We start from the raw sequence: 15530 nt of genomic DNA, 5'->3' as shown, positions 1-15530 counted from the left end.
AGACTATGATAAAATGAGAAGAACGGTAAAAAAAAAAAACTTAGGGCGGCAACTGAGAGAGTAAAAACTGTACAACAGGCGTGGACGCTGTTCAAAAATACCATCCTGGAGGCCCAGGCCATACATATTCCGCAAATTAGAAAAGAAAGACGGAAGTCCAAAAAACACCCGGCCTGGTTGAAAAGTGAGGTGAAGGAAGCTATTAGGGCTAAAAGAAACGCCTTCAGAAAATGGAAGAAGGAACCATCTGAAAATAACAAGAAACAGCATAAGGAGTGTCAAAGCAAATGCAAGGCGCAGATTAAGAAGGCCAAGAGGGAGTATGAAAAAAAGATAGCATTAGAGGCAAAAAAACATAGTAAAAAATTTTTTCGGTATATTAAAAGCAGGAAGCCGGCAAAAGAATCGGTTGGGCCGCTGGATGACCGAGGGGTAAAAGGGGCGATCAAGGAAGACAAAGATGTAGCGGAGAGACTGAATGAATTCTTTGCTTCGGTCTTCACCGAGGAAGATTTGGGTGGGTTACCGGTGTCTGAAATGGTATTTCAAGCGGACGAGTCGGAGAAACTTACTGACTTCACGGTAAACCTGGAGGACGTAATGGGGCAGTTCGGCAAACTGAAGAGTAGCAAATCTCCTGGACCGGATGGTATTCATCCTAGAGTACTGATAGAACTGAAAAACGAGCTTGCGGAGCTACTGCTAGTGATATGCAACTTATCCTTAAAATCGAGCGTGGTACCGGAAGATTGGAGGGTGGCCAATGTAACGCCCATTTTTAAAAAAGGCTCCAGGGGAGATCCGGGAAATTATAGACCGGTGAGTCTGACGTCGGTGCCTGGGAAAATGGTAGAGGCTATTATTAAAAACAAAATTACAGAGCACATCCAAGGACATGGATTACTGAGACCAAGTCAGCATGGCTTTTGTGTGGGGAAATCTTGCCTGACCAATTTACTTCAATTCTTTCAAGGAGTGAACAAACATGTGGACAAAGGGGAGTCAGTTGATATTGTGTATCTGGATTTTCAAAAGGCGTTTGACAAGGTACCTCATGAAAGGCTACAGAGGAAATTGGAGGGTCATGGGATAGGAGGAAATGTCCTATTGTGGATTAAAAACTGGTTGAAGGATAGGAAACAGAGAGTGGGGTTAAATGGGCAGTATTCACAATGGAGAAGGGTAGTTAGTGGGGTTCCTCAGGGGTCCGTGCTAGGACCGCTGCTTTTTAATATATTTATAAATGATTTAGAGATGGGAGTAACTAGCGAGGTAATTAAATTTGCTGATGTCACAAAGTTATTCAAAGTCGTTAAATCACGACAGGATTGTGAAAAATTACAAGAGGACCTTACGAGACTGGGAGACTGGGCAGCTAAATGGCAGATGATGTTTAATGTGAGCAAGTGCAAGGTGATGCATGTGGGAAAAAAGAACCCGAATTATAGCTACGTCATGCAAGGTTCCACGTTAGGAGTTACGGACCAAGAAAGGGATCTGGGTGTCGTCGTCGATAACACACTAAAACCTTCTGCTCAGTGTGCTGCTGCGGCTAAGAAAGCGAATAGAATGTTGGGTATTATTAGGAAAGGTATGGAAAACAGGTGTGAGGATGTTATAATGCCGTTGTATCGCTCCATGGTGCGACCGCACCTTGAGTATTGTGTTCAATTCTGGTCGCCGCATCTCAAGAAAGATATAGTAGAATTGGAAAAGGTGCAGCGAAGGGCGACTAAAATGATAGCGGGGATGGGACGACTTCCCTATGAAGAAAGACTAAGGAGGCTAGGGCTATACAGCTTGGAGAAGAGACGGCTGAGGGGAGACATGATAGAGGTATATAAAATAATGAGTGGAGTGGAACAGGTGGATGTGAAGCTTCTGTTCACGCTTTCCAAAAATACTAGGACTAGGGGGGGCATGCGATGAAACTACAGTGTAGTAAATTTAAAACAAATCGGAGAAAATTTTTCTTCACCCAACGTGTAATTAAACTCTGGAATTCGTTGCCGGAGAACGTGGTGAAGGCGGTTAGCTTAGCAGAGTTTAAAAAGGGGTTGGACGGTTTCCTAAAGGACAAGTCCATAGACCGCTACTAAACGGACTTGGAAAAATCCAAAATCCCAGGAATAACATGTATAGAATGTTTGTACGTTTGGGAAGCTTGCCAGGTGCCCTTGGCCTGGATTGGCCGCTGTCGTGGACAGGATGCTGGGCTCGATGGACCCTTGGTCTTTTCCCAGTATGGCATTACTTATGTACTTATGTACTTATAATCCTAAATATGAGGACTCAAATTTTTCAACAGAAGGCGCATCTGCTCCTGAGGTTTGTCCCGGCTCAGATACGTTAAGTAGACCCGGCCCTGTGCAGTGTCGAATCGTACCCCCAGATACTGGGATGGACCAGATGACTCTTGGGTATATTGATCACCCATCTGAGGGACTGCAACAGGGACAAAACTCACTCGGTGGCCTGCCGACTCTCCTGAACCGAGGCAACATGAATCAACCAGTCGTCCAGGTAGGGATGCACACGGATACCCTCCTTCCAGAGAAATGCTGCCACCACCACCATAACCTTTGAGAAAGTCCAGGGGCTGTAGCTAGGCCAAAGGGTAAGGCCTGAAATTGAAAGTGGCGACCAAGCACAGTAGAGCAAAGGAACTGCTGATGAGGAGGCCAAATGGGAATATGCAAATATACCTCCTTGAGGTCCAACGCCATCAGGAACTCTCCTGGCTACACCGCTGCTACCAAGGACCGAAGAGTTTCCATGTGGAAATATTTGACCTTCAGAAAGTGACTGACCTGGCTAGCAAAAAGGACAATGGTGTTGGAATTCACTTAATTACCTAGGGTGGTTGCTCCTAAATCTGGTCATGGAAGTACCCCAGCCAGCCAGGTTTTCAGGATACCCACAATGAATATTCATGAGAGATTTGCATGCACTACCTCCACTGCATGCAAATCTATTATGAATATTCATTGTAGATATACTGAAAACCCGACTGGCTGGCGTGCCTCCAGGACCAAGTTTGGGAACCACTGACCTAGGGCAGAAGCTGAGAAGACACACTACCCTCACTGAGCTATTCTAATTTCTAGGAATATGTAACTATTCTAGACAATTTGTGGACCATTAAGCCGAGGTTACCCAACCACTGGTTAAACTTCTGAAGAAAGATAAACCTTGGATGTGGGGTCTAGAGCAATAAGCAGCACTGCAGAAGTTAAAAGATGTCCTAAGTTGTGCCCCGTGTCTTGACTCTCTCAAAAGGGGGTTGAGAATTTAATGTGGAGCTCGAGTTCACACAGAATTCCAAGAGATTAGTCTTTTATCAGAAGTACGACAATGACACTGACAAGTGAGCTACTGTTAAGAGTTTAGAAGTTCTTGTGAGCTAGTGACTGTTTTGGCACGTAGTACACTTTGTTTGTTGCTTCTTCATATTGGCTACAGACATCATTTCAAATGGATGATTCAGTACAATCCAAGAGACTCCTGAGGTAGGCCTTGTTGGCTGAAACACAGCTGTGTTGAGTTTTATATATTTTACAATAAACCTTTAGACATCTGAAGCATCGTCTACTTATTTTCGAATCACACACAGGGAACGAGTCTCGACTGGAGATCATGCCTAAGAGGACCTAAAGAGCGCAAAAAAGAAAAAAAAAACTCAAGCGGGGAAAAAAATAGCTAAAACAATAAGGAAAGATGTTAAAAAATGGGACAAAAATTTTTTTTTTAAAATAGGAGAAAGAAAATCTTCCAGGAAAGGCACAACTCATGCAAAAATAAATAAATAAAAACAACTCACGCACTAGACTATGTGAGGCACCGCGAATAGCACGTTGTCTCCACACAGCGGATGAGAAGACTTCTGGTCTCGTGCTCTCGCAGTGGGCAGGAAGGCACTCATGCATGTGTGGTAGGGACGTTGCACATGCCCTTAAAGACATATTAGATTTTTAATGTCCCAAACCGGGCGACATGGACAATATAACCCACATGTAACAATATGGCCTGCTTGTCTTCGGAGAAAAAAGCTCTGGCAAAGAGAGCTATATCAGTAGCCAGTAATGAAGCTAGACCTCTGACATTATGATATATGGAAACAGTCTCAATTTGGCAGATCAGGAAAGTTACTTGGATGACTAATGATTTGGGATTTCTGGTTGTAGTTCAAATAAGCGCTATGGGTTGTCATAAATATATATATATATATATATATATATATATATATACACATACACACACACAGTGCACTCCATTTAAGTGCACGTCGGATAAGCGCATGCTCTGTTTAACTGCATGTTGTACTTCGGTCCCGTTTTTGGCACCATCAATTTCTATAGGGACAAACTTCAGTTTAGCGCACCACTGATAAGTGCAAGATTCGCTTATATGCATGGTTCAAGACCGCTCCTCTGTAGGAAAGACTCCGCATAAGCGCACACATGGAATATGGAAGCCGATTGGCGCGTGACAACCAACGAGATTTCAAATTTACTGCCTCTTTGCCACAGGCAGAATAAGCGAAAGAATGCTGTTAGAGCGTGCACCGTGGTTGTTGTCGTCATTGCAGTGGAACTGTAAGACTAACAATGGCTGAACGAATAGAAGTTCTTAAAAAATTAGAAAACAAAGTCAAGCATCTATTGCTAAAGAATATGGTGTCAATCCCAGTCAAATTTCACGTGTCTTGAAGCAGGAAGACCAGCTTCTGGAAGACTGGCAAAACAATACAAATCCACAACGGAAACGAAAACGGGCGGGAAAAGCTGAGGCGGTAGAAGATGCTCTTCTTCGGTGGTTTTCTCGAGTCAGGAGCAGACAGTTTCCTGTCAGTGGTCCACTGCTTATGGAGAAAGCTAACCAGCTAGCTGAAAGTCTTGGACTAACTGAATTCAAAGCCACTGTTGGATGGTTGGAAAGATGGAAGGAGAGGAACAGCATAAAATTCAAGAAACAGCATGGTGAGAATCAAGACGCTGATTACTTTGGTGCTGAAAATTGGGTTGTTTCAGTTCTTCCTACCATCTTGAATGAGTTTGTACCTCGTGACATTTTCAATGCTGACGAAAACGGTCTCTACCGGCGAGCGATTCCTGATGGAACACTTGCATTCAAACAAGCCGAAACTACAGGAAGTAAAACGTTGAAGGACTGACTGACGATCCTCCTTTCCTTCAATATGGATGGGAGTGAACAGTTGGAACCACTTGTCATTGGAAAGAACGATTCCTGATGGAACACTTGCATTCAAACATGCCGAAACTACTGGAGGTAAAACGCTGAAGGACCGACTGACGATCCTCCTTTGCTGCAATATGGATGGGAGTGAGAAGTTGGAACCCCTCGTCATTGGAAAGAGCAAACAGCCCCGTTGCTTCAAGAAAGTTAAGCGACTTCCTGTGTCATATGAGGCTAACGCAAATTCATGGATGACTGGGGAAATTTGGAAGCAGTGGCTAAAGAAGTTAGACACTAGAATACGGGCATAAAAGCGTCAGATTTTGCTGCTTTGTGATAACTGTGCTGCACACAGGGATGATGTCAGACTGTCTAATGTCAAGGTGGTCTTCCTACCACCAAACACTACCTCTCTGATCCAACTTCTGAATCAGGGCATAACAGCCAATTTCAAACAACATTATCGGGCTCTTGTGGTACGTCATCTGATGAGCGTTATGGATGACCAGACTGGCAAGGATAAACGTGCTGTTGAACTGGCTCGTAATCTATCACTATTGGATTCCCTACATATGCAGACAGAAGCCTGGAATCATGTTACACAGGCAACCATTGTGAACTGCTACAAGCGGGCAAGCTTTGTTAAAGATGTGGAGAGGGATGAAACAGGTGCAGTTGTGGCAAATGCATCAGATGAAGAGGTTATTCACATCCCAGACGGTTATCTGAAGAGGAGTTTCATCGCTATGTACCAGAGAATGATGGAAAGATTAAACAATATGAATCTCAAGTCCTGATGAGAAGGAAAAGACATTAGTTTGAGAAAATATTCCAGAGAAGAGCAGTCAAATAGCTTAAAAACAAACAGGCCAATTTAAAATAAACACAGGCCTCTATGGGAAGCCAATGAAGGGAGATTAATGCATAGGTAGAACTATCAATTTTTTTCAAGTTACAAGTAAGCTTAGCGACAGTGTTTTGAAGTATCTGAAACTTAGAGCGTAACTTAACTGTAAGAGAAAGATACTGTTACAGTAATCTAAACGGGATAGAACAAAAAACTGAACCAGACTAGCAAAGTGTTTTTTTAATCAAAATAATTACAAATATTGCACAACTGAAAAAGTTAAAAAAAAAACCTATTTGAACAAGATGATTTACTTGTGGTTTAAGAGAAAGTGTAGATACTACACCTACAAATCTTACAGGTATATTCAACTTTCAAGGATAAATTTTACAATATTGATAAAGTGTCTGGACTAGAACTAACATCGTGATTAAGCCAGAGCAATTTAGTTTTGTCAATATTTAGTTTAAACCCATGTACTGAGCTAAAGTGCTTGATCATGGAAATACAGGTGGTGGTGACCTGTGACGTAGTAACAGCTAGATTGCCACTAACTTGAATCAACAAAAGCATATCATCTGCATAGGAATAAAAATGTACACTTAATGCGGAAAAAACAAAATCCATAAAAGACATGTAGATGTTAAATACAATGGGCAAAAGCAGGGAGTCTTGTTCATTTTCACAGTATAATGTCTGTTATGTAAAAATTCACTGAACCATGAGAGAACTTTACCAAATATGCCAATTGAACAGCTTAAATAAGAGAATATCAAAATTTACTGTATCAAATGCAGAGGTGGATCAAAATTAAGAAATATAAGGGCTTTTCCTTTTGATAATAAAAGTCTGGCATCAGAAACCAGAGCTAATAAAGCAGTCTTTGTGTTATGGATGGCTCCAAAGCAATGGCATAGGGCAGGAACAAGTGGGGTTCATTCCTGCCCTCCAAAGAGACCACCAGACTACCAAGGATTCCTAAGGTAGGCCTGGGAGGGAGCAGGGCCGCCGAGAGGGGGGGACAGGTGTCATGTTTACAAAGCTGGACACTGGGTTTGTGAGCCCTTGGGCCACTGCCAAGGAGCGGCAGTGGCAGGCAAAACCACCCCATGCTAGAGACAGGGCAGATCTCTGACAAACAGTTAGGCTTCACCTGCACCTGGCCACTTTCCACCAAGAGTTGAGCTCAAGGCTTCAGGTGGCCGGCAAGACTTACTGGACAGGGCAGGACTGGCTAACAGCTAGGCAGCACAGGGACAGCAAGGCAGGGAAAGGATAGGCTAAAGGACAGGACTGAAAGCTGCAAGCAGCCACTGAAACAGGGAACAAACACAGCCAGACACAAGACTGAACTGAAAGCTGCAAGTAGTCACTGAAGCAGGGAACAAACACAGATAAACCCAGAACTAGGCAAGACATACAAACAAGACACAAGACTGGGAAACAAGCAATACAGGAAACAAGCAACACTCTAAACTAAACATAGACTAACTAGAACAGGCAAGACTTCAGGCAAGAACTAGAGCAAGGAAACAAACTCGGGCTGAAGTGCAAAAGCACCAACATACCAGGGCCTTAGACACAATGCAAAGGCAAAGCAGCAAGGTTTCAGAATGGCTAATAAGCCCAGCAGCACCTGGAGCTCAGCTGCAACCATCACCAGGAAACTACGGGTGCTGTGTAGGTTCAATCCAAGCAAGCAAGTCTGGCAGCCCGGAAGATCCGGACCGGACTTACCTGAAATCTGGAACGGGTGACAGTCCACAGCAGCCACCAGTTCTGGCCACTAGAGGGCGAGGTGAGTACAGACGTAACAACAGGGGAACAAAATTCCCCGGGCCTCCAGGGGGGCCCGGCGCCGCACGTCCCTTGCATCCAGCAATTTCCTCACCCCCTGCCCTCCCATCCATTGTCCAGCGAATCTCCCTGCCCTCCCTCAGCTCCCCAACAGCCCTCCTTGCTCGCCATTCCTTCCTACCCTCCCCCCCCCCCCCGTGCACGTTTAACCGTTTTACGTTTCTTCCTCCGTTGCTGGTAGCGCTGCCATTCATTCTCACAGGCAGCTCCGCTCCCCTCTGCCGCATATATCCGGCCCTCTCTGATGCACTTCCTGTTTATGTAGGGCCAGATGGATGCAGCAGAGGGGAGCGGAGCTGCCTGTGAGAATGAATAGCAGCGCTGCCTGCGACAGAGGAAGGAACGTAAAACGGTTAAATGCGCAATGGGGGGGTAGGAAGGAATGGCGAGCGAGGAGGGCTGTTGGGGAGCATCGCTGGACAATGGATGGAGGGCAGGGGGTGAGGAAATCGCTGAACATGGAGAGGAGGGCAGGGGGGAGAGAGAAGCAATCGCTGGACAGGAGGGCAGGGGGGAGAGAGAACTAAGAGATCGCTGGACAGGAGAGGAGGGGAGGGCAGGGCAGGGGGGAGAGAAGAGATCGCTGGACAGGAGGGGAGGACAGGGCAGGGGGGAGAGAAGAATTGCTGGACAGGAGGGGAGGGCAGGGGAGGGCAGGGGAGAGAGGAGAATTGCTGAACATGGATGGATGAATGGAGGGGGCAGGGAAGAGAGGAAATTTACTGGATATGGGTGGATGGAAGAGAGGCCAGGAGAGCATGGAGAGTTGCTGGACATGGATGGATGGAGGGGAGGGAAGTCAGGAAGGAGATGCACATGGATGGAGGGGAGGGAAGAGAGGAGAAATGTTGTACAAGGATGAAGGAAAGAAAAGACAAAGGAAGGAGATGCACATGGATGGAGGGGAAGGGAGAGAGGAGAAATACTGGATATGGATGGAGGGAAGGTAAGACAAGACAATAAGTACATGCACATGGATGGAGGGGAGGGGAGTGAGGAGAAATACTGGATATGGATGGAGGGCAAATTGCTGAATTTAAGGGATGGATCGGAACACTTTCAGGGCAGATGCTGAAACTGGAGGAAGGATAGGGACAGGGCTACAGATGGTAGACAGGACGCATAAGGCCACAGGAGGATGGTGGACATGGTGAGAGAAAAAAATATGAAATGGAAAGAAGACACTGGGACCAAAGTGAATAGAAAAACTAAATGATCAGTCAATACAGGTAGAAAAAAGTATTTTATTCAGAATTTATTAATTAGAATATGTCAGCTTTTGGAAATGTGTATCTGTGATATTTTGCATGTAAGTTTCAATTTTTCTAGTATTGCTGCATGCTGAGTCTGACTTCTTGAGGTAACTTTCCAGTTCAGTACTGTATTTTGCCTATTTTTTTTTTTTATTTCTAGTTCCTTGTGTCATATCTGTTGTCATGTGTTTTTCATGTGTGATCAAGGTGCAGTATTCTGCTAGTGAGTAGTATTTGCAGCCCTTTTGTGTTTTGTTTTTCATTAGGTAGTGTACTGGTGTTTTAGAGCCCGGTGTAATTACAGTGCTGCCTTTCCACGCATAAGGTTGTAGCTCGTCCTGCCCTTGGAATTAGTGCTGTTATGGTTTGGTAAGGTTATGAGTGTGTTTTTGCACAAGTTTGTGTATAGTGTTTTGCAGTGGAGAGTGTGTTTTGGCCTTACTGAGGTGGAACCAAAACATCAGAAAAGGTGTAGAGCCTAAATCATGACACTACCTCTTGAAGGATCTACATATAGTGCAGGGGCCCGGTCGATGGCGGACGGAGGGGAGAGTGGCGGTGACCTCGGGGGGGGGGGGGGGGGGGGGGGGGGGGGGGGGGGGCCCACGGGCGGCCTTGTCTCTCGGCGGCCCTGGGAGGGAGAGGGTAGAATTTTTAGTTTCAGCTGAAAATATACAGGCATTTTCGGCCAAAACCCAAAGTTGGATTTCGGGCCAGTTTCAGTGGCGAATCTGAAACAGAAATTCGGTCTGCCCCTAGTGGTATGTTCAGCTGCAGTATTGGCAGTCATGACAGTTAGCCTGAGGTACAAACCATATGCTAGCTGTCACAGCCAGCCACACCTCTGCCCACCCATGCCTTGCCCACCTCTCACCAAATTCGAATTAGGCAGCTCATATGGGATTTTTAAACACAAGGGCTCCCTTTCTAGCATGGTAGACAGTAGTGCAGGCACATGCTACTGTTTACCAAGCTGAAAGCACTGCAGTAGCTGCTTAACATAGCTTAGTAAAAGGGTCCTTAAATCTAGAAGATTTAATACAGCAAATTGATAAACGGAAGGGTAAAGGATAATCACCCCAGATTTCAGAAAGAGCTCAACCATGAAGCTGCTAACCTAACAGTAATTTGAGACTTATCCTGGGGCAGCCAACATAACACAAATTATTTAAAAAAGGATCTGGGGTGGTATAGAGTCCATTTGCTAGAAGCAGGGGGATGGAAATTCACCATGAGGACACCGGGCATACCATTTTTCTATTCAAGCCCCTGAACTCTGGAATTCGCTGCCTAACCATCTGCAACACTGTCAATCCCTTGATAAATTTAAATCTAACCTCAAAACTTCTTTTTCAAGATGCCTGAATCCCAGTAAAAAGGGCTCGGGGATTATCCTGAAAACTAACAGGGAGATTATCTATAAACCCAGAGATATAATACAATATGCTACTACTTAACATTTCTAGAGCGCTACTAAGGATAGTCCCTGCTCAAAGGAGCTTACAATCTAACGGGTGAAATGTCAAGTTGGGGCAGTCTAGGTTTCCTGAATAGAGGTATGGTGGTTAGGTGCCAAAGGCGACATTGAAGAGGTGGGCTTTGAGCAAGGATTTGAAGATGGGCAGGGAGGGAGCCTGGCATATGGGCTCAGGGAGTTTATTCCAGGCATGGGGTGAAGAGAGGCAGAAAGGGCGGAGCCTGGAGTTGGCGGTGGTGGAAAAGGGTGCTGAAAGGAGGGATTTGTCTTGAGAGCGGAGGTTACGGGTAGGAACGTAAGGGGAGATGAGGGTAGAGAGGTAAGGCGGGGCTGCAGATCGAGTGCATTTGTAGGTTAATAGAAGCTTGAACTGTATGCGGTACCTGATCGGAAGCCAGTGAAGTGACCTAAGGAGGGGGGTGATATGAGTGTATCGGTCCAGGCGGAAGATAAGACGTGCAGCAGAGTTCTGAACGGACTGAAGGGGGGATAGATGGCAAAGTGGGAGGCCAATGAGGAGTAGGTTGCAGTAGTCAAGGCGAGAGGTAAGGAGAGAGTGGATGAGAGTTCGGGTGGTGTGCTCAGAGAGGAAAGGGCGAATTTTTCTAATGTTATAGAGGAAGAAGCGACAGGTCTTGGCTATCTGCTGGATATGCGCAGAGGAGAGGGAGGAGTCAAAGATGACTCTGAGGTTGCAGGCAGATGAGACGGGGACGATGAGGGTGTTATCAACTGTGATAGAGAGTGGCGGGAGAGGAGAATACTAATGATACATCTAATAACCATGCATTAGAACATTCAACTAAAATAGATCTGATGTTAAAGATTTTCTACAGCTTACCATATAGCTGAGGGACCAAGAGCAGATATATGATGGGAACAAGTTGTGAGGTACAGAGTAGAGAGCTGCACGGCTTCCGTCCCCGCGGGATTCCCGCGGGGACAGAGGCAGTTCCTGCGGGGTTCCCGCGGGGATGGAAGCAGTTCTGTGGGGTTCCCGCGGGGACGGAGGCAGTTCCTGCGGGGATGGAACCAGTTCTGTGGGCTTCCCGTGGAAGTGTAAGCTGCACCTGCACCAGCCTCTCATCTACCGAATACCAATTTATTTGAGTGCTGTCTCCTCCTCCTCCTCCTCTTCTTCCTTGCTTTAACAGCATAAATGTAGAAAGTCTTCCATTAAGGAGGTGGTAGAGTCACAAATGATGACGGAATTCAAAAAGGCGTGGGATGAACACAGAGGATCTCTAATTAGAAAATGGAAGTTATATAAAAGCTAACCTTAAATGGCTGCATGTGTGTGGATATGTCAAGTGACACTTAGATGGCGACTCTGGCTGTGATGAACTAGAGCTGATACCTGGCAGACTTGTATGGTCTGTCTCTCATACATGGCAATCTGGTGTAGGATGGGCTGGAAAGGGCTTAGACAGCAACTTCAGTGGCTGGAACATGAGGACAGTGCTGGACAGACTTTTACGGTCTGTGTCCCACAAATGAGAACATGAATAGGCTGGAGTGGGCTTCGATGGCAACTCCAGCAGTTGGAACATAAGGATGGGGCCAGATAGACTCCTGTGGTCTTTGTTCCAGAAACACGAAAGAAAGACCATAATCAAGTATATAATATCACACTCGTTGATTTAATGATGAATTGATCATGAGTGTGACTATTGGGCAGAGTGGATGGACCGTTCAGGTCTATTTGCTGTCACTTACTATGTTACTATTAATCCTCTTTGCTCCCATGCTGGTGCACAGACCTCTGCTCTGACACAGGCACGAGAATCAGATGTCACCTGACCTACTGGCGCGTGCATGTGGCGGCCTCTCAGCACACACTGCCAGTGAATCAGAGACAAATCTTACATGTGCGCACCAGAGTGTTCCAAGTTCCAACTTCCATTCCTTCCTTGCCTACAGTGCTGTGGCTCAAATCCAGAAAGAGACTGAGGGAGCTGACTGGAACTTTCTTTTATGTACTATTGAATTCTTATGGGGATGGGTTAAATTCTTACGGGGATGGGTGGGGATGGGTTAAATTCTTGCGGGGACGGGTTGGGATGGTTTAAATTTTTGCGGGGATGGGTGGGGATGGGTAAGATTCCAGTGGGGATGGGTGGGGACGGGTAAGATTCCAGCAGGGACGAGCGGGGATGGGTTGGATTTCTGTCCCCGTGCAACTCTCTAGTACAGAGTCAGTTGGGATAATTTGATGGTTAGCCAAAATCAAAGCTTCTTCGTCTAGTTAAGCAAGAGATAAGGATATGATCTAAGTTACAGTATGTGTAGCAAGCTAGTCCAGGTGCAGAATGGGTGTACAGTCACCCTACATACTAAAGGCTTGGGAGAAGGCTTCCTGAAGAAGAGGTTTCATGATCCCCATCCACAGTTTGGAAAAGTCTGGTTCACATTAAATGGAAAAATTAGCTGTAAGAGCAGAAGCTAGAGTGCCAGGGATCTCGGGGTTAGAGACCTGCATGGGAACAGGGTTCACAGGAATCCCGCGGAACTCGTGGGGACGGAAGCCATTCCTGCAGGAGAAGGTATGCAAACTGTCTGAGGGAGGGTGAGGGGAGGAAATGGCAGTGCTTGATGAAAAAGAGACTACTGGGCACCCTGGACCGTTCAGGTTTTTTTTTTTTTTATCTGCTGTCACTTACTATATTACTATTAATCCTCTCTGCTCTTGGGCTGATGCACAGACCTCAGCTCTGACACCGGCACAAGCACCAGATGTCACCTGACCCACTGGCGTGTGCATGTGGAGACCTCTCAGCACACAGTGCCAGAATTTTATTTTATGTACCATTAAATTGTTGTGGGGACAGGTTAAATTCTTGTGGGGATGGGTAAGATTCCAGCGGGGCGGGAGAAGATTTCTGTCCCCATGCAACTCTCTACTCGGGGTTATGATCCAGCTTCTTTCTCTAACGTTGTGAGCTGGACAAGTAACTATACCTTTAATTTCCTTACACAAAGCTTGTCTGGAAAAAGCCCCTTTGTGGCAAAGAAATACCTACGGTACCTAAAACATAAGGCAGCTTGATGATGACATTATATTTGGAAAAGAGCATCAAGTCCCAGATCCAAATCGCTCAAGAAAGCAGCAGATGGCCACTTCACTTTTGGAATACAATAATAATAATAACCCCTTTACCTTCAGGATCTCGTAGGCGGTAGCAACCTGCAGGAACTTGCTGTGCGCGCTGTCCTGCGTCTCTCCGGCGGCGTCCGGAGGCTCACCGGGCCGGTAGCGGTCCGGGTGGTATTTGCGGGCCAACTGCCGGTAGGCACGCGCGATATCCGCCTTGCTGGCGTCGCGGCTCACGCCAAGCACGTCGTAGCAAACCCGCATGCCGCAGTACAACCCCTCGGTAAGCGCCGCCGACGGGGACACCAGCACCAACAGCAAAAGCAAAGCCCCACATAGCGGCCAGAATTGCGCCGACGTCATGGCCGCTGACCGTCAGCTACCACCCAACCAAAAGTGGAGAGAAGCCATGCCAGTGCCCCAAACCTGGAGGAAAAAGACCAGGAACAGGACGGAGGAGCCTGGACAGAAGAAGCCGGAAGTGAAAGTGGAGGATGCTGGAAAGTGTAGTCTTTTGAGCTCGATAAGGCGACAACCCCGATACACGTATCGTGCCTTGGAGGAAAAAGCATGCTGGGAGTTGTAGGCTTGTACACTAAAGCATGCCACCTGTAATGTGTAATAACTGAGTAACTTTTCATAGGTAGAGTAGTAATATGTTATTCTTTGCTTTGTGGAATGCAGTGGTATATTATAAAAATTCACTTAATATTGTTTATTACTACTATTTAAAATAAAAATATTAAAGGCAGAGCTACCTTCATGCAGAGTCAATCTAAATGTGCCAAAATTTTCCTTCTCTGATAACATTTATTTCTTCTTTGAGTCAGTTTTCAACAGCATTTTCTCAGTGATTACCCAAATGTGAATACAGTTATAATGTTAATTAATAAGTTTTGGATGTTACTGAATTCTATTATTCTGTCTCACTGTATTTCCATTTTTGGCCCAGTATAAGTCATCACAAAATATAAGAAAACCAATGGACTGCATAAGGGCTTAAAGCCCATTTAGTTATGTTTAAACAAATGAGAGATCTTCATGAAAGAAAATATTTATTTTTATTATTTTGACTTATGAAAATCACTTGTCCCTGAAACATGCTCAAAATAGAATAATCCATTTGTACAAAAGAGACGATTCCATGTACCTCAATGAAAGTAGAGTTTAATTTTACTTTTAATCTTTATAACACCAAGGCAAATTACAACAACAGGTATGATGAATCCATCAGTAAATAGGCTATCCTCACTGAAATTTGGCCATGTATTACTGTATTCTATAGAACAGTGTAGAAAAATGAGCACAAAATACAGCCTTTATTAGTGCTGTTTCCACCAGTTACAATAATTTTTGAAGCTGTTTTAGTGATATTCAGTTTTGATTTAATGATATTTATATCTACACTAGTAAAAAAGGCCCGTTTCTGATGCAAATGAAACGGGGGCTAGCAAAGTTTTCTTCAGAGTGTGCATGTGGGATGGGAGTGTGTGTGTCCATGCCCTCTGCCCTCTCTCTGTCTCCTCCCCCTCCCCCCTCCAAGTCCAGTCCTTCAGTGTTAAGTTTCCTGCTGTACTGTGTTTGTGTTACAGAGAGAGTGAGGGCGTCTCTGTCCCCTCCCCCCTCCGAGTCCTTCACTGTTACAGAGAGAGAGATTTCGTGCTGTGCTGTTTTCCTTCACTCATGGGGAAACCGGATATCTCTGGCGCTTCACACTTCCGGCTGGAGGCTTCAGAACGTTGGTGGTGCCTTTTATATATAGAGATATGGAACGATTTCAAATAAATTAAAAAGCTGTCAAATAAGTAA

The 15530-nt window shown here is 45.4% G+C and overlaps 1 protein-coding gene across 1 annotated transcript in view; it reads right to left on the bottom strand.

The window, feature by feature from the left end:
- The window catches only part of DNAJC25 (DnaJ heat shock protein family (Hsp40) member C25), a 28029-nt gene extending 13823 nt beyond the window's left edge, over nt 1–14206 (bottom strand). The window contains exon 1 of the mRNA XM_030193761.1: nt 13788–14206. Coding sequence (XP_030049621.1) covers nt 13788–14084 — 297 coding nt within the window. The 5' untranslated portion in view covers nt 14085–14206. The remainder of the gene's footprint in view (nt 1–13787) is intronic.
- Nucleotides 14207–15530: the final 1324 nt, after the last annotated feature.

This window comes from Microcaecilia unicolor, chromosome 2 (assembly GCF_901765095.1).
Source record: "Microcaecilia unicolor chromosome 2, aMicUni1.1, whole genome shotgun sequence".
NCBI classification, from domain to species: domain Eukaryota; kingdom Metazoa; phylum Chordata; class Amphibia; order Gymnophiona; family Siphonopidae; genus Microcaecilia; species Microcaecilia unicolor.
Note: the sequence above shows the minus strand (reverse complement) of the source record. Positions and strands in the feature narration are given on the sequence as shown.